The sequence below is a fragment of the Pipistrellus hanaki genome, assembly GCF_964339955.1.
Source record: "Pipistrellus hanaki genome assembly, chromosome: 6".
Lineage (NCBI taxonomy): Eukaryota > Metazoa > Chordata > Mammalia > Chiroptera > Vespertilionidae > Pipistrellus > Pipistrellus hanaki.
Genome location: NC_140508.1, coordinates 7206440 through 7228514, shown reverse-complemented (window position 1 = coordinate 7228514; position 22075 = coordinate 7206440). Strand labels below are relative to the sequence as shown.

General features: G+C 52.3%; 1 protein-coding gene across 8 annotated transcripts in view; it reads left to right on the top strand.

Annotated features, from left to right (window-relative positions):
* The window catches only part of GNAS (GNAS complex locus), a 54840-nt gene that overhangs the window by 23150 nt on the left and 9615 nt on the right, over nucleotides 1–22075 (top strand). For 4 of the 8 annotated variants that reach the window (XM_084888015.1, XM_084888011.1, XM_084888010.1 and 1 more), the window contains exon 2: nucleotides 20823–20895. In XM_084888015.1, coding sequence (XP_084744141.1) covers nucleotides 20823–20895 — 73 coding nt within the window. Of the gene's footprint in view, nucleotides 1–14276; nucleotides 15091–15257; nucleotides 15620–16864; nucleotides 17482–20822; nucleotides 20896–22075 lie in introns of those variants that run through there. The other 4 variants (XR_014795343.1, XM_084888014.1, XM_084888012.1 and 1 more) reach the window with 4 other exon arrangements.

The following is a 22075-nucleotide window of genomic DNA, read 5'->3' as shown; positions in this document are numbered from 1 at the left end:
AAAACAATTGCAAACATATACAATGTGCACGGGCACACATATGGACAAGCACACACAAATGCACACATGCGAGCACACACAAAATGAACATAAGTACACATTATATGCGCACATATATACACATGCACATACCCATGTCTGAATGCACATGTATATGTGATCATGAACACACACCAACACATGCACATATACTCACGGGTGCACACACACGAGCACACAAAACATGAATGTGCATGTGCATACACACTCGTATGGATATATGTACACACAAGTACATGCACAAACATGCACACCTGTGTACACAGAAATATGAATGTACATGTGCACATATACACACATGTCCACATGCCCGTGTACACACATATGCATTCACAAGTATGCACACAAATATGCATGCACACACATACACACAAATATGTGAACAGATGTTCATATGCACACATACACATGAGCACACAAATATACACACTCAAAATGAGCACATGCACATACACATGCATGCACACAAAACATGCACATGGGCACACACACAAATGCACAGATACAAGCACACAAAATATGAACACACAGTACACATATATGTAAACATGCTCACATACATGCATGCACATACACACATGTGCACAAACATATGGACAGACACGTGTGATTACACACATGCATCCATATGAACACACACCAATACATGCACACATAGACATGAGCACACAAATATACACACTCAAAATATGAGCACATGCACATACACACTCATGCACACAAAACATATGCACATGGGCACACACACATGCACAGGTGCAAGCACACAAAATATGAACACACAGCACACACACATGTAAACATGTTCACACATACACACATGCACATACCCACATGTGCACACACATATGGACATATACGTGTGAATACACACATGCATCCACATGAACACACACCAATACATGCACACATATTCACGGGTACGCATATACATGAGTGCACAAAACACACATGTACACCCACTCATATGGATGAATACACACACAAGCACATACACAAATATGCACACTTGTGCATACATAGAAATACAAACGTGCACAGGCACATATACACACATGCCTATGTGCACACACACACGTGCTCACAACTATGCACACATACACATGCCCATGTACACATATACACATACAGATATGTGCATGCATATTCATATGCACACATACACATGAGTACACAAATATGCATGAACAAAATATGAGCACATGGACATGTGCACATACACACTTGTGCACACAAAACACATGCACACGGGCACACATTCACTGACACGGACACACAAATGCACACATGTGAACACAAAATACGAACACACAAGTACACATATATGCAAATATGCACACATATACACATACCCACATGTGTGTTCACGCGCACACATGGACAGACACGTCTGAATGCACACACCCATGCATGTGAACACGCACCAACACATGCACACATATACATGAGCACACAGCACGCACACATGCACATATTCATACACGTGCATTCGTATGGATATATATACACACGTGTCCACATTCCCATATGTACACACATATGCACTCACAAGTATGCACACATATACACACGCCCATGCACACACACGAACACATACACACAAGTGCACCCACATACACACAAATGCATGCATATTCACATGCACACATACACAAGCACATAAAACATGCACATATGCATATGGATGTGCATGCACACACGTGAACATACAAGCATGTAGGCGTACACACACATGGATACATACACGTAAATATACACATGTTCACATGCACGTATATTTATGAGTACACAATATATGCACACACATGTGCCCATACCCACTGTGCGCACAGACACGGACACACACACACATGTATAGATATGTGCACACACATGGATACATACACGTAAATACATGTTCACATGCACATATATTTATGAGTACACAATATATGCACACACATGTGCCCATACCCACTGTGCTCACGGACACACACATACACATGTATAGATACAAGCATGTACAACTATATGCATATACACATGCACACATGCACGTGAGCACGCAAACGCACACATGGACACACGTGTGTGTGTATTCACATATCCACACATGGGCATACAAGATATGTGCACACATGTGTGCTGTACACATACTCACACATACACAAGCTCACACGTACACGTGTGCACATATGGACAGACACAAGGGCATGCATGAGTCCCGCAGGCACCGACTGAGTCTTGTAGTGGCAACGCGTGCATCCCAGCAACAAGGTTGTAGGCCCCATCAGCTGAGTGACCTTGGTCCCAGTCCCATAGGGAGCCAGCCCACTGCATGGAGGTGACCCATAACCCTGAGCAGTGGCTTTCTCGAGGCAGGAAGTTACCTTGCAGGGATGGGTTGGGAGGGAGAGTGGGAAGGTTGCCTGTTGGTGACTGTACTGAGAAAGGCAACCTTAGATCTTTCAGGAATAAGGCTTAGTTGTGCCAAGGACATTTCCTGATCAGGAGGCTTGCACTTGGTCTTTGACAGGATGGGGGACACCTCCCCATTCGTAGGGCAGATACTATAGCTAATACTTTGGAATAATCATAACTGGACTAAGTCATGATTTCACTTTTAAACAGTGTCTAACTCCTAAACAGGCACCTACCCAGCCTCTCCCAAGTAATCATTACGGAAGAAGACTAGATTGCTTCTTTATTATATTTTGAGCCTAAAACATTACATTTTTGTCCCCATCTGGTATTTCCATAAAGCCTTCAGATGTTACAAATTCATCAGAGATTTAATTTTAAAGGTTTTTTTCTTGGAGAATTTAGAATTTGTGGCCTTTAAGTTAATTGCAAAGTGTAGCGGGGGGGGGGGGGTTTGGGGGGAGACCAACTACACTTCAGACATCTATTATGAATTTAAACACTTTAGCTATTAATTTAAACACTTTACTATTAATTTTTTTTAATGGCAAGGTAGTTTGATGTTGTGTATTAGATGTGTTAAATTAGAAATATGTTTTAAAATGTTCCAAGCTCAGCTAAGCAGGGTTTCTTCCTACTAATAACTCCTTATTGCAGAATCCTCGAAATTACCCAAGGGGTGTTGACTGAATGTTGATTTCGACATTTTGTCTGGGACCAAGTGCATCCTTCAAGGAAATGTTTAGAAGGCTCCGAAACAAATGGCAAACATTAGGGGAAGATTTTGAAAGTTGGATTGTCAGAAAACTAATAGCTGTTTACCATTAAACACTTATGTGACTTCATTTCTTCCTTTTAGCCGCTGTAAGGGAAGCATAGTGGGTCACTCTGTTCTGCACACCAATGGCCAGGACAGGTGTTAAAATGGACACTTGAAATAGATTTTGGAAATTTTCCTGATGGGATCCAGTCATTCTGGACTGGTTTAGGAAATCACATATATCAGAGCTGTTTGGCATGGGGTGAGCTTATGGTGATTATTCCTTGCTATCTTCCTACATTGTCCTAGTGGGGGATGGGGTGGGAAGCCCCAATTTTTCCTGAGCGTCTAGGATGGTGGAAAGAGAGCACTGGCTTAGATGTTAGGAGTTCTCATTCCTGGGACCTGGTTGAGTCTAGCCCTCTACTCACGAATTCCATAAATTTGCCAAGTGACATCCAGAAAAGCCAATTATTCTTAAACATGTGGACAACGCTCCATTTTGGGATAATTCTGCCATGGTTAGTGCAGGGTCTGTGGTCAGCATTTGTATAAAGAGGTAATGGCCCCGGTGAGCAGGTGAACAGGCTTGAGAAAGGGGGTTCTGGACAGAGCCCCCTACTCACCCAGCAGGCACACATACACATGTGTGCCCTGATTCTTAGGTACACAGTCCTTCCTTCCTTTCCTCCCTCTCTCTCTTGGCCCTGAAACCTTGATTCCCCAGAGGGAGGGTCTGACTTCAGGTACTGAGATGGGCTCAAAATTGGGAGCCTGTCTTGACATTCTGCCAGGACACAGGGTCTGGAAAAAGACCATCCGTCCTTCTGTCTTTGGTGGAGCAGAGGGGCTGAGCCCCCGCCCCCAGAGGGCCACTCAGCACAGAAATGGGGAGCAGAAACCAGCCCCTTTAGCAATCCCCTCATTTCTGTCTTGCTTTTCCGTTTTGTTTTCTCTCTCAAGATTTAAAAAACAAACAAACCAAAAAAATAAGATTTTTATTTGGGGGGGCAGGTTCTGATGAGGAAATCCTTTTTTTTTTTTTTTTTTTTTTTTTTTTTTTTTTTTTTTTTTTTTTAAGGGAAAGAGATGAGAACACAACTATTTAGGGCTGGGAAATAAAAACAATAAAATAAGGCAGCCTGCTCAAAGTTGGCTGGCAGATGGCGCTCCGTGCTCACAGTTGAGAGCCTGGCTGTAAATTCAGTCTGCTGCGCCTCAGGCTTGCTCTGCATCCCCCTCCCCTAATCCTCTCCCCAGGAACCAGCAACTGCCCAGGCCCTGGGAGAGTCTGAAAGGGTTTTCAGTTGAGCAATTGACCCCTGGGGGCAAATCCTGTCACTTTGGTGGCTCTGTAAACCTGAGCCAGTGCAGGACAACATCGGTCAGTGACCTCCGCATGCCAGCCCACGCTCCAGTTCAGAGACCTCAGGCAAATGGCTGTCTTCTGGGTCCCAGCTTTCCTCAGGTGAAAAATATGTCCTTCTCACTTTAAAACTTTCGTTTGTTTATGGAAAGTTCAACTAACACAGGTATGCTACCCCCACTCTTGTTGAAAGCATCCTTTCAAAAGTGACATTGTGCAGGGACTCTTAGGCCAAATTTTTGTCCTTTTTATAAATAATTAATAATTCCACCCCAATGGAGGGCTAGGAAAGAAACTGAAAGGTGGGTAGGAAAACCCAGGGAGCCTTCCTGGAGGAGATAGCATTTGATGCAACCTGGGAAGATGCAGGGAGGATTGTGGGTGGTTATCAGTGATTTTTTACAGAGAAGGTACTAGCTGAGGATGAATTCGTTCCTGTTTGCTCATTTCCAAGAACATCGTTGGGGTTTTCAGGGTCTCTGAGATTCAGGGCTAGTTCTCATTTTTCCCTTCTCAGTATCTCTCTACTCCTTGGTGCTGCGAACCAGCAGCGCAAGAGGGCAGTCTTTCAGGAGGGTCTTCCCTGGCTAAGAACGGGGACCCCCCCCATCCACTCCGGCCCAGACTGCCTTTGGGCAGGCCACTTCTGCCTTCTCTAGACCACTTTTCAGTGCAGGGGCAGTTGGATGGGCAGAGGTCCTTGGTTCCAGAAAGAACAGGCATCCTTGCCACTTCTTTCCATCCCACTCCCCATCCCCTCTCTGCTGCCACTGTGAGGTCACGGCATTGTCTATTTGAGAAGGGCCTTCAAGGTCCAGTAATGGCCACTCATTCCTCTTCTGTGGAACTTACCCTCCACTCTTAGGTACCTCTCCTCCCATCTGAGATAGTTGAAAAGTCAAAGAAACCTAATAAGACATTAACTTCAGGTAAAAGCTCCCCCCAGCCTGCTACTAAAATTCTTTAAGTTGACAAACTTCATTCCAACATTCTTCCCTTCAGTCCGTAATGTTCCTGGGCCTCTTTAAGACCTCCCTCCCTTCTCTTCTTCTTCTCCACACGCCCAGTTCGCAGTCCTGACCACAGCACCCCCTGCAGCTGACCCTTTGGCTCCTGGGGGCTGCTGGGGAAGCTGGGCAGGTGGGCTACCCCTGTTTCTAACACCTTTTCTGGCCCAGACCTGCTCTCCCACCAGAGGTCAGCAGAGAGCTGAGCAGCTCACAGGAAGTAGGATCTTTTAGAATTCTCTAGATGAAATTAAGCCCAAAATGGGAAAAGGCCCGTTTGTTTGTTTGTTGTTTGTTTTTAGGGGGCGGAGGGCTGTATCTTATTATCTCAGGTTGAGGTTTCATCCTGCCCTGGGCCTTTGGCGGGTTAGCCTTAACACCAATCCTGTTCTGTGCTTGGGGGGAGCAGAGGGCTCTGATCTGTTTGTTAGGTGGGTTTGTTTGCTAGGGAAGAGGCCCCTGTTCCCCTCCCCATGACACATGCATCTTTTCTTCATAGGGAATTAAGACCTCTTAAAACTCAGGGTCTCCCAGTTGGGGCCAAGCTGCCCACTTTTTGCTTGCCTGGGACTGAGAATCTGTGTCCCATTGTTTCCCTGGCCCCTTCCCCTTTTTCTTCCAGAAGTTGTATTTGTTTAAATTATATTATAATATTACAGGGAATTCCCTACCTTTGTCCTGCCATGATTTGATTTCTCCTTATCTCTTCTTCTTGACCCAGATGGGTGGATATTTCTAAAGAAGGTATTAACTATGGCATGCAACCATTTTGGTATTTAGGTCTTCAAACCCCCTCTTCCCTCCCCCCCCCCCCCCACCCCCCAACACACACACACACACTGATTTCCTTCAAGGTCTGCCATGTCCTCCACTTCATGGTTCTTTCGCCTATTCAGTCCTTGCACTGGGGTGGGGAAAGGGGGCAGGAATCTGAATTCCTTTCTGTTCTTTTTCCTTCTCTGAACTTTTGAAATCCCAGCATCCTTGTAAACTATTAAGAGGTTACGAGTCAATTCCCCTTAGCCAGGTCTTTATTGTCGAAAGAGAGAGAAGGTGCATTTGTCTCCTAAGAGATAAATAAACACAGACTAAATTCTTTGTAAGGAAGGAAAGAAAAGAAGAGAGAAAGAAAGGGAGAAAGAGTATCTTTGCTAAATTAAGCTCTCAACACCAGCCGGGTTCCTGCCCTCTAGGAACTTCTAGTCTGGAAGGCAGGATCAGGTTGCAAGTCATGGAGGCTGCATCAGGCAGAGGCTGGAGGCCTGCCAGGACCAGGCCTAGCGGCCAGCACAGCTGAGGGACCAGGCTGAGCGTGGCCTGGAGGAAGAGTGCAGGCCAGGGGCGTCACCCCCCCCCCCCCCATGTCCCCTGGGGTCCCATGTTGGTTCCAGGAGCCCACTGAGTAGGAGAGGGACTGGGAGGCCGGTGTGTTTGCTGGAGAAGAGGCCCCTGTTCCCCTCCCCATTGTTTGCTGAGCCCTGACCCTTGCCCTATCTCCCACAGCTTCCGCAAATGTCCCTCTCCTGATCCTAAAACGATCATTCCATTTTGTTTTTTGTTTAAGTTAGTAATAAGCCCCCTTCTTGCACAACCTGATTTCCCAAGTGTTTTCACAGGCCTTACCCCACTTAGTTTGGTTTGAAGAACTTTGGCACACAGTGGACTTTTTGTCCTTCAAAAAAAATCCAATCTTTCATGGATTTTTAAAAATTCGATAATGTCTCGAAAAACAGCAAATCCTAAAGCTCAGGCAGCCGCTGTACACCACATGCACGCTCTGATGGGTAGGAAATCCTTAGAGGTGGACAGGTTGATGGCCTCAAGATTTTGGCTCCAGCAGACCCAGGAGATAGGCATTGTTTTTTTCCTTCCTCCCTTCCTTCCTCCCCCCACTTTGGAAAAATAAGTTTTATTCTCCTGGGCATGTTCATTAGAGGGGGCGGTGACTCTGTGCAATGAGGAAGGGAGGGGCAGCGAGGAGGGAAATTCTGGGACCACGTGGACTGCTCTGTGCTGGGGGCCTGAGGTGGACATGGCACCCCATGCCTCTCTCGGGCAGGAGAAGAGGGAACAGCAAAACCAGTCCTGTCCTGTTTATTGTGGTGGGACCCCCTTCTCCCAAGTGAACCAACCAACAACCCAAACACACATGGCCCAGAGACAGGCGGGGTTGCCATGCTTCCATTTGTTCTCCAGGTTTAGCTTCTCTCCTCCAGGTTTAGCTTCCACTTTCCCAAGGCCTGGAGTTAGAAATGCGTTGCTAATTGATTTGAGCTCAATCTGTATTAGACAGAGCAGAATGGCCGGTGAGGGGCCGGTGTGTGCAGGGACTCTCAGTCTGTTTATGAGACGGCCTCTGAGACGGGCATCGCTGGGAGTAGAAGGGTCGGGTGGGGCTTCAGGAAAAAAGGAAGGTTGTTGGGAAGTGCCTAATGGGAACTTGGCATAAAATGGCGCGCCTAATTGAGGAAAACCGTGCTTCCGAATGAAAACAGTTGTCACGAATTCATCTTTCAGATGTCTGACCACCGGCAGCTGTGAGGTTTACCTCATCTTAGATGGTGTCCAACTTGGCAGAGCGCATGGGATCCCAGTCCTTGGTGCCATGCACCCATTGCTCCTTACTGATAAGTGCGCGGCCGCGGCCCCTGAGGGCGGCGTGGCCGAGCTTTTGCCTTTCTAGTAGCGTCCTCGCTCCTCGCTCGATCGCTCGCTCGCAGCGCTCCGGGCCCGCCGGGAGGAGAGATCCGCGGCCGGTGAGTCTGCCTCCACCGGCATTTCCACCCGTCCGTCCATCCACTCATTTCCTCAATGCGCGGGCCAGGCGGCCAGGGGTGGCCTCTGCTGCCGATACTTCCGGGTCAGGGCCCGAGCACGGCACTGCACTTCCGGGTCAGGGCCCGCCTGGCGACCCAGTGGCGCAGGGGCCTGGGGCCGCCCCCTCTGCGGTTCTGGAGCCAGGTATGCCTTCCAGGGTCTCCACGGGCCGGCGGCTCTCAGGCCCACCGACCACGCCTTCAGTGTCTAGATTTGTGTCCAGAGGGTGGGACCAGGACGTCTGTAGTTCAAGCCTGAGGTGGTGCTTTCATCTTCACGCTCGTCCTCCATCTTTGCCCCTGAGCTGCCCTCCATCTTAGCTCCCGTCCTCCATCTTAGGTCCCGGACTTTGGCCTCTCCCTCAGGTCTTCCATCTCCTGCTCTTCATTTCCATTTGCAAACAGCTCAGCCCAAAGCGGGGGGCACCTTCACCGTCCTCTTCCTGGCAGCCATCTCCAATGGGCGGGGGGGGGGGGGGTGCCCCCCTGCGCTGCTGTCTACCTGTCACCCTTACCTGGGCCTTGGCGGGGTGGGATGGCGCCCATTGCGGCTCCACCCACAGCCCAGCCGCCGGCCTCGCGGCCAGGACGCCGGGCCGCCGCCGTTTGCTCAGGCTGGCCTTTGGCCTCTCAGGCTTGCCCTGCGCCCAGCGGCTGCGGTCACACCAGGACGCCCAGCTTCGCTCCAGGGCCCCACTGGCCTCCCTCCCCTGTTGCCAAGGCCCCTCCAACATCGCCTGACTTTTCCCCTGGTTGGACCCAGGGACTCGGTGTGGCCTTTGCCCTGTGGCCCCATCGCCCAGGTTGTCCAGGCTTGCTTTTGTGAAGGGCTCCTTTCCTAGAGGTTTTGGTTCTTGGTGTTAGGTCACTGCAACCCTGGGTAAAAATAGGTGTAATTAGTGTGTTATGGATTAGATTCCGCGCTTCAGCTTTCTGCCACTTCCTCTAATAAGACCAATTTTGGTGGCAACACATTTCCTAGAATCCCGGACTTTGCTTCGATTGCTAAAATCCTCCAAAAGCCGATTTTTGATAGACCTGTTGGCTTCAGAACCTGGAAGGGTTGGGTCCTGACCAGCTATCTGGCTCCCCCTCTCTGGCCCCTGCCTCCCGGCCTGTCGGGATCTTTGTTCTCTCGGCCGCACAGCCTCTCCCCGCCAGGCTGCCTTTCTGTGGACGCCGGGCACACAGGGTCTTCTGTGGCACAGGCCCCGTTTCTGGCTGGCTCCAGGCTGGGAAAACTTGAGTTAGGCTTTGCCATTTCAGCCAAGCTGGGCACACATCGGACACACCTGTCCCTAGGGCAGGCATCCACAGTCAGCCCTGAGGGTCACGGCAGTAGCATGATTTCAGCATGAGCTCAGGATTTCACGTTTCTTAAGAAAAGAAGGCATTCGGAGCTGCTGCTGCTGCTCACCTGGTAACCTTAGGGGATTTCAGAGAATGGAAGGCAGGAGGGTTCGTCCCTGAGCCGCGGGGCCCTTCCCCGCTGTCTTCCTCATGGGCAGCAGCCGCAGTCAGACTCCCTTTCACCCGGGTGTAGTTTACTGCTTATTCCAGCGCTACTTGCTGGTCCTTGGCCTCTAGCTCTTCCCTCTTCCACACTGTGACCTGGCCTGCCATCCTCGACAGGCTTTTCTGCTGTTTGGGGGCAGATCTTAATTCACAATTAAGTCTGGGTGGGAGAGGAGGAAAGTTCTGGCCCTTAGTTGGATCTTCTCATTTTATGTAAATGGCCCCCGAAAGCAACACCCCTTTTTAATTTGTCCTCCTGAGAGCTGGGCCCCTCCGTCACCTGGTCTCAGTGAGTGACCTGGCCATCTGCAGTGGGTGTGAAGGCCGAGTTGTCTGCTTCACAGAGAAACGTGCTGTGTTTCATGTTTAAAGCAAGCCTGCTCTGTGTTCTTTGTAAAGTCAGGGACATTCTTTCCATTTTTTTTCAGTATAATTAGCACAGAAGGAGCCGTAATATGAGAAGGTAGCAGAGACTAAAGCCACGACCTAAAGCCAGGAATGTTCAAGAAAGCGGGCAGCGGCGCTTTCCCAGGCCTGGGCTGTGCAGAGCGGGAGAGGCTCAGGGCAGGGCTGAAGCCTGCAGCTCATAAAAACATCTTTTCTTCTGATCCCCCAGCTGGCTGCAAAGGCTTGACACTTTGGCCGAAAAACTTTCTCCTCCTAACTTAAAACCTTAGAAAGCCATCTGGGCCCTGCTGGTGTTGAGTGGGCTCCTAGCAGGCCAGGGGGTGTGCTGAGCACGCTGCCAGGCCCCTGAGAAAGAGCTGAGTGAGGGGGTGGGGGCGGAGCCCCTGGGGTCCCAAGCAAACACTGCGTTTTGACCAAACATGGGCCAAATGGAAGTCGCCCTGGGAGGAGATGGGGCTGGAGTGCAGATATCTGCAGGGAAGGCAGCCGTCCTCACCCTCATGGGGAGCCATGCTTTAGGCCCTGGGCTGTCGTCCCTCAAAATAATAGCGGGGCCCAACTTCAGGAACACGTTTTCTATTTCAATTTAAATGTGTGTGGGCAAAACACACACAGATAAAAAGGTACCTACATTTCTAGATGAATTAAAAGTGTGACTAATTGTCACATTAATTGCCTACTTCTGGGTTTACTGACAGCAGATGGAGAGGGTGTTTCAGCTGCGAAGGCAAATGGCACCATGGCCCATCATGGTCTCTGTTGTTCCAAACCGAGGCAGCAGCTAATTGCCAGGCTGTTTGAGACTGATCAACCGCTTTGGTTGGTAGGTAGAGAAAGTAAAACCCCAAGAAGTACAATTTGTATGTAGCCGTTGTTTGGTTTGTGTGTGTGTGTGTGTGTGTGTGTGTGTATACATATACATACACACACACACACACACACACACACACACACAGAGCAGCTCTAAGCCACAGTGTTTAACTCTGAACTCTTAACTCTGTGGGGCTACATTTGAAGAACTGAATGCAATGGAAAAGGAAACTGTGAAATAAGAGCAGTTCAAGGGCTTGCTAATTTAAACATTTGTGCTTAGTTTAGAATGAAAGATTAGGAGTACTTGTGGTTGGAGTTACTAGCCTAGTGAATATGACAAGAAAAGAAGAGCCCTGGATAATCACTACCTCAAAGTTTGAAGAACATTATGGTCCTAAGGAATAGAACCTTCTTAACCACGCTTAACTGGGCCTAGGGAGAAGGTTTTTTAGTTTCTTTGTTTTATAATACTTGTTTTTGGCATCTATACAACACAGCTTTCAAGTCACATTCATTTGCAAACCACACTTGCAGCCATTCTAGTTAAATAAAAATGCAGAAAGTGCTTTGAAGACAGTGAAAGCACTAAATATTATTAAAATTTTACACCTAAGGTTTCTGCATCAATGGAAAACTGTTTGTTTCCCATGATGTTAAAATACTATTATATTTTCCCTGGGCTCTTACAGATCCAAACTAAGGGAAGGTCAAGAACACTCTGGCCCAAAAACTGAATTACATTGTTAAGTATAATAATATTTTTAAGATTCTAAGCTGTGGTGAGTCTATTGCTTCTAAAAGCGGACAAGGAAGTCTCAGGAAGATGCGAAAGGGCCCAGGAACACATCCACTCATAAACATGAAGCCCCCAAGACCTCGCGCCAACACTGTCATGTGAAGTCAGCCTTTGTGGTAAACGTGCAGTGTTGGAAAAGATGGCTGATAGGCTGTCCCTCTGTGTGGCATGTGAATCCATCTGTTTGACCAGGTTGTATCACGCAGTGACCAGTGTTGTAGGTTGGGGTGTGTTATTATCGGGTGACTTGCAGGCTTAGGCATGAAGCAAGTCACCTGAGCCAGGGACCTGTGCCCTCCCTGGCCATGTCATACCCGGGACATTCTGACCCTTTGCTCCTCTCTGGAGCCTGAAGTTTCCACCACTTCCATCTCTCCCTGAGCCAAATGAGAGGCCCCTCCATTGCAAAAGTCTAGCTGCACTGTACCAAGAATTATGCTAATGCATTGTTCTACTTTTAAAACATAAACCAGCTACTTAAAATGGTAATGGCCTGGTAAAATAAATTACTAATTCATATGAAAAGGTCACACTTGGTGGCCTTCAAATTGGAAAGGCTTTAAAAAAAAAATTTAAAACTTTTAAAGCCTGGGTAGGTCAAATGCAAGACTGAAAACTGTATGCAGTGCCAGCTCACAGCGCTAATTAAGTAAAATCTCATCTTTCCCTTTGTGTGAAGTGAAAACAGAAAGCTGACCAGGCCACAAATGGGCTTGTGTTCCCGAGTTCTCAGTATCGTTTGCTTACCTGTAAAGCCTGGGACCCATCTGCTGTCATTTATCTGTCCATCAGTGGCTGGTCACAGTAAAATATATGTGAAACCTACATTAAAAAAAAAACGCACCTTTTTTCAAGGATGGCCTGATAGGTTAGAAGGTGAAATGACTAAAGCCTGACCTTGCTTCATACAATAGCCCCATCTGGATCGTGCTTTGTCTGGAATATGTGTCAGTGTGTGATATGGCACAGATTCACTGCTTTCAAAGTTTAGGCATGTTACGCCTCAAAGGGGAGCTGGTGACCCAGCTCCGGGGGGCGGGAGGGGTTCCAAACGGGAACCTCTTCATTACATTCCTTGTAGTAATGTGTAGCCACTGGCAGAAATAGGGAGGTTGTGTTGGTTACTATTTACCTCCGTTCCTCGTTCCTCGTAAATACGATGTGTTTGTGCTTTGCCACATTAGAAACAGGGAGGAAGATGTTTTTGAACAAATGGAGCACGATAAGAAATTCTGACCTCTCTTCTTCCTTCTTCCAAGTCTTCAATTTTTTTTTTAAGACAACCGATCAATGAAATGTAACCAAGAAGTTTTACTTAGTATATAAATATATAAAACGCAGGCGCCCTTGTCAAGTTGTTTCTGAGCTTCTGAGCTAGCCGAAGGGTGACTGTGAGTCTGTCTCCTTCACATCGTTATTGATTGCGAGCTCCCACTGCCGCTTGGCTTCCCGGCACAGTCAGGTTCAATATTATTATCTGCTGTTTATGTTCAAAGCATCACCTAGTCACCTGGAACAGTCGTGCCTTTGAGCTTTTTTTCCAAAAGGGGTATTTTTGTGGAAGAGAGGCCAAAATCCAAAGTGTGACAAAGTCCCGCTTAGTTTGGTCTGGTGCGGGGGAGGGCGAGCACAGCCGTGCACTCTCATTGGAATGAGGCCCCCTGGGCTGGCGGGGGCTGCAGGGGCTGGGGCCTGACTTGAAGCTTTTGCTTTCTGTTCTGAAGCCCGTGTGTGTGACTCAGTGTCACACTTTTTACTTTGGGTTGGACAGGGTTGAGGGGGCAATTTCAACAGTCCTGTTGAATAGCTAATAGTGTCTTCCTTTTTCAAAGAAAACTTAAACCTATTCCCAACAGTTTGCTCCAAAGTATCAAACAATCACAGAGGGCCTTAGGTGTGGTGTGTGTTTTGGTTTACAGGTGGGCTTCCGCCCTTTCTTTTTTTCCCAAGCACCCAAAGTTTTACTGACCCTTTAGAAGTCAAAAAAGTTTCAGGGTGGGAGAGAGAGTGTACCGTTACTCCGTCCCCCTGAGTTTATTGGCATTTAGGCCTGCTGGGCAGCAGAGGCGGCCGTGCCATGTCTTTGCCTGATCACCTGCGACGCCAGCTCACCTGGGCACAAGGCGGACCACATGGCCCAAACGTTATTGTCCCTAAGCAGAAACCCGAGAGCGGCAAGCGATTTAACCGAGGTCTCAGGAAATGAGCGGCGGCTCGGTAGTTGAGAATTTGGTGTCCTTGCTCTTAGCCAGTGCTCTCTGCTAGTGTGGGGACGAGAGTGCAATGGGGACGTAAAGTTTTTAAACTTTCTGCAAACTTTTTCGTGTTCAGTAAACTACTTTTCCCTCTGTTCTAGAGCCACACCGCGGCCCCCAGGCCCGGCCTGGAGAACAGGACACCCGACTCCACCACCTCTCCCGCCTGGGAAGACGCCGGCTCCGCGGCCAACACCGCTTTCTCCGGCGCGCGCGGCCGCCGGCCGCCTCCAGTTTCCAGCAATGTAGTTTTGCGTTCGCGTGGCACTCTCACCAGATCTGAAACCCTCTCTAGGCGTCGAAAGTTGTTAGGCTGCCGACACCTACCTCCGCGGGCGCGCGCCGCAGCAGGGAGGGGTGGGAACGGACCCGCGCACTAGCCGGGGAGCTGGAGGTAAGCGCGCAGCGGGGTAAGCGCCGCCGTCGCACACTTTGCACGCCGCCCAGGGCTACACCACTCACCGAAAATTGGGAGGCAGGTCTGGGAGGCGGGGTCCGGTGCCCACCAACTTGGGCGCCCCCGCGCCCCCCGCTGCCGCACCCCTCACGCCCCCTGCCCACTCCCGTGACGTCCGTATTTCGGCGCACGCCCGTAGGGTGCGCGGCGGCCCATTTGGGTACGTCCCCGGCGGGCCGATTTTTCGGCTTCCCCTTCGGTTTATAGGGGCCACCGCTGTGGGTCAGTCCTCTGAAGAGGCTGGGGCGTCATCGGACTGGGTAGGAGCGCCGGTCTTCGGCTGGGACACTCAGTCGCGTCGGCACCGCGGAGCGGGCTGGTCCGGTGGCTGGCCCTGCGGCTCCGGCTCTCCGGCTCGGGGCTGCGGCGCCTCGGCTGGAGCGAACCCCTGTCCCGCGCGGGGCGGCGGCGGGCGGCCGGCAGGCACTGCCTTGCGTGTGAGTGCGCTTAACTCACATGTAAGTCCCGGTGCCCCGTGGCTCCCCGCGAAGCGCGAGTGGCCAGGCGCGGGCAAGAGCCGCCGGGCAGGGCAGGGGCGCCCCGGCGCTGCCTCCCTGCCCTCCGGCTCCCGGGCAGCCCCCAATTCTCTCTTTTCTCTTTTCTTCTCTCCATTGGCGCGCCCAAGAGCCCACCCAAGGAGCGTCTGAGGGTAACGGCAAACTCGTGCCATCGCGGCTCTGCACTTTTTTTTTTAGTTGTTTGACATTTCTTGGTGCTTTTTGGTTTTTCGCTGTTGTGGGTGCTTTTTGGTGTGTTCTCGCCCTTTTTTCATTCGCTCATCCTTTTTGGCGCTAACTCTTAGGCAACCAGCCCAGCAGCCCGAACCGAACCGGGCAGCCGCGCTCCGCGGCCCCGGGGCAGCGCGCCGGGCATCGCAGCGGAGACCCCCGACACGGGGCGCCCAGGGTTCCGCCAAGCCGAGGCCGGGGGCAGGCAGGGCGCCCGGGCCAGGCGAGAATCCGGCAACCCGCGGTGGCCGGGCAACTATGCTGAAGATCGCCAGGAAGATCAAAGCCAAGGCGCTGGACAGCGAGAGGAAGACGGCGGCCGCTGCGGCCGAGGTAGCTGCCGAAGCTGCAGCGGTGGCTGCGGCGCTAGCCGAGCCCAGAGAGCCGCGCGCCTCCTGGAAGGGCTCGGACCCCAAGAAGACCTGGAAGAACCCCAAAATTTTGCCGAGCGAGGTGCCCCCCGAGAAGTTCCTGACCGAGAAGGAGCAGAGAAAACTCGAGAAGAAGCTGCTGGAGCAGAGGCGAAAGGCGGAGAAGAAGAAGGAGAAGGAGAGGAAGAAGTTGGAGAAGGCGCAGAAGAAGGAGAAGAAGAAGGAGAAGAAGGGGTCCGCTGCCCCGGGGCCCGCCGCCGCCGCCGCCGCCGCGGGCACCGCGGAGGGCGCAAGAGGCGCGGGCGCCGGCACCGCGGGCACGAGTAGGTGCTGGGCCCGGTGCTACTGGGACGAGGACGACGCCTACGCCTACTACCGAGAGCCCCGCGTGGGGGGCATCGCCTGGAACCCGTGGCCGCCGAAGACCGGCGAGCTGAGCACCCACATGCCTCTCATGGTGTTCCTGCTCTTCTCCGTGCGCAGCCCCTCGTGGGTGCTGGACTTCCTGCTCCACAAGCGCAGGGAGCATGGCCGCGGCTGCGGCTTCGTGTTCGGGGCGACCTGCTGCTTTAGAATGTTCCTGGGCTGCGCCTTCTTCTCCTACTGGGGCCAAAGGCGCAGGGGCCGCGGGCGCCCCGGGGCCACGGGGCCCTCCGGCTCGGGCCGCGGTGCCCGGCGCCGGGGGCGCGGGGAGAGGCTCATCTAAGCCCCCCCAGCCCCCACCCCCAGCCCCCCACCACCAGACACCACCATCACCACCACCATCGCTGTGCAGTGTGGAGTTTTATTAAGTTCGTGTGTTTGTGTGAACACATTTTCCTTTTCGGTTGCTGTGTCCTTTGGTTCATGCTCGCCTAGCTTTTTCCACACTCCGCTCTGGCTTTCTCTGTGACTCTCTCTCTCTCTCAGAAAATTTTCCGAAGTCCGGGCTCTGGCCCGCGCTCCCTCCCCTTCCGCCCACCCCGGCCCCTCGGCGGCGCCTGCGGGAGGGGGGCCTCGGGCTGCGAGGCCGGGCGGGGGTGGAGCGTTGGCGTCGTGCGAGGGGTCGTCACTGGCTCGGGGCCGCCCCCTCTCCCCCCGCGGCCCGCCCGTTTGGGGCCCCGGCTTGGGGGCGAGGGGGCGCCTCCCGTCCCGGGACGGGAGCGGGCGGAGGGACCCCCTCCCCGGGCACCCGGGGGGCGCCTCCCTCTGCCAGCTCCCGCCCTCCCCGCCGCCGGGCTGCCGCCGCGGCTGCTCCTCATCCCTCCTCCTCCTCCTTCCACCCCCCTCGCCGCCGCCTCCTTCTCCCCCCGCTTCCCCCCCCCCCGCCGGGGCCCTTTTGGGTAGGGGCGGCGGGCCCGGGCCGAGGCAATAAGAGCGGCCGCCGCGGCAGCAGCTCCAGCAGCTCCCGCAGCTCCTGCTCTGGTCCGCCTCGGCCCCGAGCGGCCCTCAGCCCCTTTGGCTCCGGCTCGAGGGGCGGGAACGGCTCGTTCCCCTCCGTCCGACCGCCACCACCCTCCCCGAGCGGCTCTCAGTCCGCCCCGCGCGCTCCTCCCCGAGGAGCCTAGCCCGCGCCGGCCCGCCCGCCCGAGCCGCCCGCCCGCCGACCCGCCGGCCGCGCCCGCCGCCGCCATGGGCTGTCTCGGAAACAGCAAGACCGAGGACCAGCGCAACGAGGAGAAGGCTCAGCGCGAGGCCAACAAGAAGATCGAGAAGCAGCTGCAGAAGGACAAGCAGGTCTACCGGGCCACCCACCGCCTGCTGCTGCTGGGTAAGGGCGGGCGGGGGGCGCCGGCCGGCCCGGCCCGGGAGCCCCTCGGGGCGCCCAGGCCCGCGCGCCGAGCCCGTCCCCCGCCGGGCGCGCTCCCGGCCCGCCGCCCGCGGGCTCTGTCTCGGGCCGAGGCCGGAAGGGGCCCCGGGGCGCAGACGGGGCGGGCGGGGCTCAGAACGGGGTCGGGGGCTCGGCGGCGGGCGCGGGTCCCCCTCGCTGGCCGGCTCCGGCTCAGCGGCTCTCCCGCCCCTCGCTCCTTTCTCTCCGCGAGGCCTACACGGCGCGGGGCCCGGGCTGGTCGGGAGGGGGAGGGGAGCCCCGCCGGGCCGGGAGACTGCGACAAAGAGGGCTCGGGGACAGGAAACGGGGCGGCGGGCCGCCGGAGGGGGACCCGCCTCCGTGGGGGTGATCTGCGCGGAGAGGGACGGGGAGAAAGGGGCGCGGGGGGCGCCCGCGGCCTGGGCCTCCGCAGGGCGGCTTTGGCGGGGCGGCGGGGGGGGCGGTGACATCAGCCCCTCGGAGGGCTGCGGAGAGGAGGTGGGTGCGGGGAGTCCTGGCGCCGGGGGGGCGGGGAGGAGGGCGCGCGGCGCCGGGCGCGACTCGCTGCGGCCAGGCCGGACACTCTGCGCGGGGCAGATGTGTCCCGGGCCGGCCAGGCCGCGGAAAGAAGGAAAGGAGACTCAAATAAAAAAAATAAAAAAAAATGGAGTTGGTGCGCTGAGTGCCCAGTGAAGCCAAATGACACGTCATTTTTACAGTATGACCTTTTTCCCCCTCCCAGACACGCAGGCTTTTTGAAAAGCAGAGAAGAGAATTAATGGCAGCAGCTGCCCTCACCCCCAGCAGCATCGCCTCCCCCCGACAAATTCAATAAATTAACACACGCATTTTCCTGTTAGTCCCCACATTGCCAGGACTTTGTGGAAGGGGAGGGGGGGAGCATTCACAAATCAGAACTGGAAAATGACATTGGTCTGGAAATGGCTTCTGGGTCTGGAAATGGCGTTTTCTGTCCTTTGAAGGGGGCAGGGAGGCGGCTTGCGCTTGGAGGAGACTTTTCCAGGTGGAGGAGATGAAAAGACGCTAATTAGTTGTTTGTCAAGTGACATTTGGTTGTTTGGTTCTGGGCTTTCGCTCCTGATTGCGGTTTTCACTTTGGCCAAAAAGGGGGGTGGAATTTGAGATGACCTTTCCTCCTTTTTCTTAAAGGTGCGGCTTTTGGGGGGGGGCGGGGGAGAAGTTAAAATAAAACAAAAAAAAATCTTAAAAAGTGGTGAAATGACCAGAAGAATTACACAAGCATTAATTAGTATGGAAGTTTTCCACTTCCTCAGTTATTTGGTTATCTGGGTTGGTGAATTGGTAGGTTAAGACCTAGTTGATGGTAACCCTTCGACAAACCAGCTTAGTTATAAAGAATAAAGTGTAAAGGCTGATTTTCTTTGTGGTGTTTGCTTTGCTTGTTTGGATGGGTTATGCCTTTGTTCTCCTGAGTCCAGGTTTATATAAAGCAGGAAATATTAAGTGTAAATAAGTGTTTTTTGGTGTTTCTGCACTTGCGCTTTCAGTAATTAAATGATACATATGTTGAGGTCTTATTTAAAACTCCTAAAGGCAGAATTACACTGTGTGAAGAATAATATGCAAAAACTTGATTTCAAAGTGTAAGTAAGCCTGGAAAAGTCTAGAACCTTTTCCTTGGCTGCGAGCCATACCTGAATACTAATTTGAAACAAGTGCGATGCTAATGGTGCCTTAAATCTTAGCACCTTTGGCAGTAATCACAGCCGCCTCTGCTTGGCCACACCTTGCACCACTGGGCTCACCTTCCCCAAGGTCCTGTGGCTGCATCTTAGCCCAGCTGAGCCGCAGCCGCTGGCACAGGTGTCTGCAGCCCTAGCCAGGGCAAGACATTTTGCATTTTTAAGGTGATTCTCACCAAATTTCCCCCCCCCCCCCAAAAAAAGAGAGGAAACAGTGACGCCCCAAGTCCTCTCTTTAATCCGTCTTAATTTAATAGTGAATTACTGCGCCAAAAAAACGTTTCCGGCCCAATTCTCTTATTTCACTTATGTGGAAACTGAGGCGCCGATCTGTTTTGTGCCTCTAAAAGCACTATTACGCATCCTAACACCTCTCAAATAAGAATATTGGAGATTCTGATTAATTTTATGTTTTTTTTCTTCATGGAATCTCCTATTTTTAATGAGAGCGAGGCTCATTAAGATGGAGTGTTTGCTTTGAAATCAATGTTTCTTCAGAAACTTTTAACTTCCCCAGGTATTGATTACAGCCTTGTGAAAAGCAAGAGAAGGAGGAATGCTTTAGTCTCTGGGAAATAAAAATTTTTAAAAAATTAAAAAAAACAAACAAGAAAAGTAAGGGGAGGGGGGGTAAAGAAAAAACAAACAAACAAAAAAACCTCAGTTTGTGTGAGAGAAATGTTAAAAAAAAAATGGTTCACACAAGAATTATTTTGTGGAACAGTGTGTATTTACAAAAAAAAAAAAAAAATTAAAACAATAGCAATCCTCCTTCTAGCCTGGAACGCATAAAGGTAAGGTCATTTAAAATGGAGCTATGTCACCCTTCTTTTAGTTGGGAAGGGCTTGACATCTTTGAAAATGCAGTGGTTTCCTTAGGATTAAAGTTTTTAACTCTTTAATTAGAGTTGCTGCATGTTAATGTCGTTCTCAAGCACTGTATTTGATATTAAAATGTGTTTTTCCAGAAGAGAAAATGGGCGGTCTTCTACCACCCCCCTCCCATGTACCAGGGTTGCTGGGCCCAGAGTGGGGTGCGGGTAGAAGGCCCCTGGGCTGAGGGCGGGGCCGGGCGGGGCCGCTGCCCGGCGGCGCTGCTTTGGGACGGGCTGGGGGCACGCGCTGCGGCAGACTGCAGGGCTGGTGCTGGGTGGGACCTGGGTATTTTAACCATGAAACATGGACAAACAACGAATTACGTGGCTCCACATATCCACGTGTGCAGTTCACTTGGATCCTCTGTTTGGAGGATTCAGCTTCACAGTTTGAACTTCAATTTCCTCGCACCCCCTCCCCAAAATGACAAAATGGCATCGCTCCCCCGCCCGCTGGGGGTCCCCACCCCACAAATTTAAAACAAAACGGCCCACGCCCACAGAGCCTTTCATTCTTGTTTGTTGTTTAGTGGTGAAATACTGCAGGGACCAAGGGGACATTGCTGTATTTGCCAGTGAGAAGTGCACGCCTCTTGTTTGTTTGTTGTTTGTTGTTCTCTCTGTGCTGCTCCCGTGGGAGACGGCCCCGCTGCCCACCGTGCCAAATGCCCCTCTTAACCTGAGCCTCACTTTCATTTTCTAGGTGCGGGAGAGTCTGGTAAAAGCACCATTGTCAAGCAAATGAGGATTCTGCATGTTAATGGGTTTAATGGAGAGTAAGTGTCTGAGCCGCACCAGGGACAGGACACACTGGACACTGACCTTTAGGGCGTTCAGGAGCCTGGGGAGACCGGGCAGCCCATTTCCACTTACTTTTTCAGCCTGGGATTGGAGAATCCCGAGGGGGGCTCTTCAGGGGTCCCCTCCCCCCTTGGGTATTTGGGGCAGCCACAAAGGTGACAGTAACAGCAGTAAGGCACGGTGGCGGGTGAGGAAAGGGCGGCCCGGACCGCCTGCCGCAGGCCGTGGTGCAGTGGGTCCCCAGCATGGCCGCCCGGGCTGCGGCACCCCGTCAGGTGACACCCACTGCAGAGCACCCCCCAGATCTCCCCTCCCGGCAGTGCCCCAGCAGGCCCTCACTGTCAGGGAAACATGGTTTCAATAACCCCCTCGCAAAGCAAGTTAGAGAGGCAGCCTTGCTAATTACTGCCCCCTCCCTGGAATTAATGTTACCCGAATCCTTGTTTCCTTTTTAACAATCAGTACCGGGCCTGGAGAGACAGGGGAGATGGGTGGGGAGGCCAGGAGTAGGTGCTGTAGCGGATCAGGGGGCACTTTTGTCTTTGAAACGCCCTTTTCGGCGTGGGGTCTCAGGCCGTGACCAGCCGCAGTGCAAGGAGAGGAAAGGAAAACGCAGGAGGGGAGGGTACGGGGAGCTGCCCCCCTCAGACCGGCAAAGTTAACCGGCCTGCTTCCCATTGCTAGCTGGTTAGCAGTCCCAGCCCCTCTTTACCCGGCGGGAGCCGACCCCTTCGTTGCTCCCGGGGGCACACAAGCAGAAACGCAAACCCACTGCCCTCCCAGTGCCAGGGACACAGTTAATTTCCCCCTTTCAGAGGGTGCACTGCCCTGAAGGCAGCTCTTTATGGAAAATTCTAGAATTTCTTAGATCAAGGGAGGGGGGTAAGAAAAGGATGACATCATACCAATGGCTACTTTAGTGACATCCCCTCCCCCCCCCCCCCCCCCCACACACACACACAACTTACCGGGAGCGGTTCAGGAGGCCGGTTAACCGGAATGACCCCGCCTGCGGACCTGAGATAAATATTTTGTTTGAAACGACATGGCTAGCATTTTTAAAGGGATGTAGTGGCCACGTTTACCTTAGTTATTTAAAGTTTTATAACTCCTAATTGCCCTATTTATTTACTTATTTATTATTTTTAGAGAAAG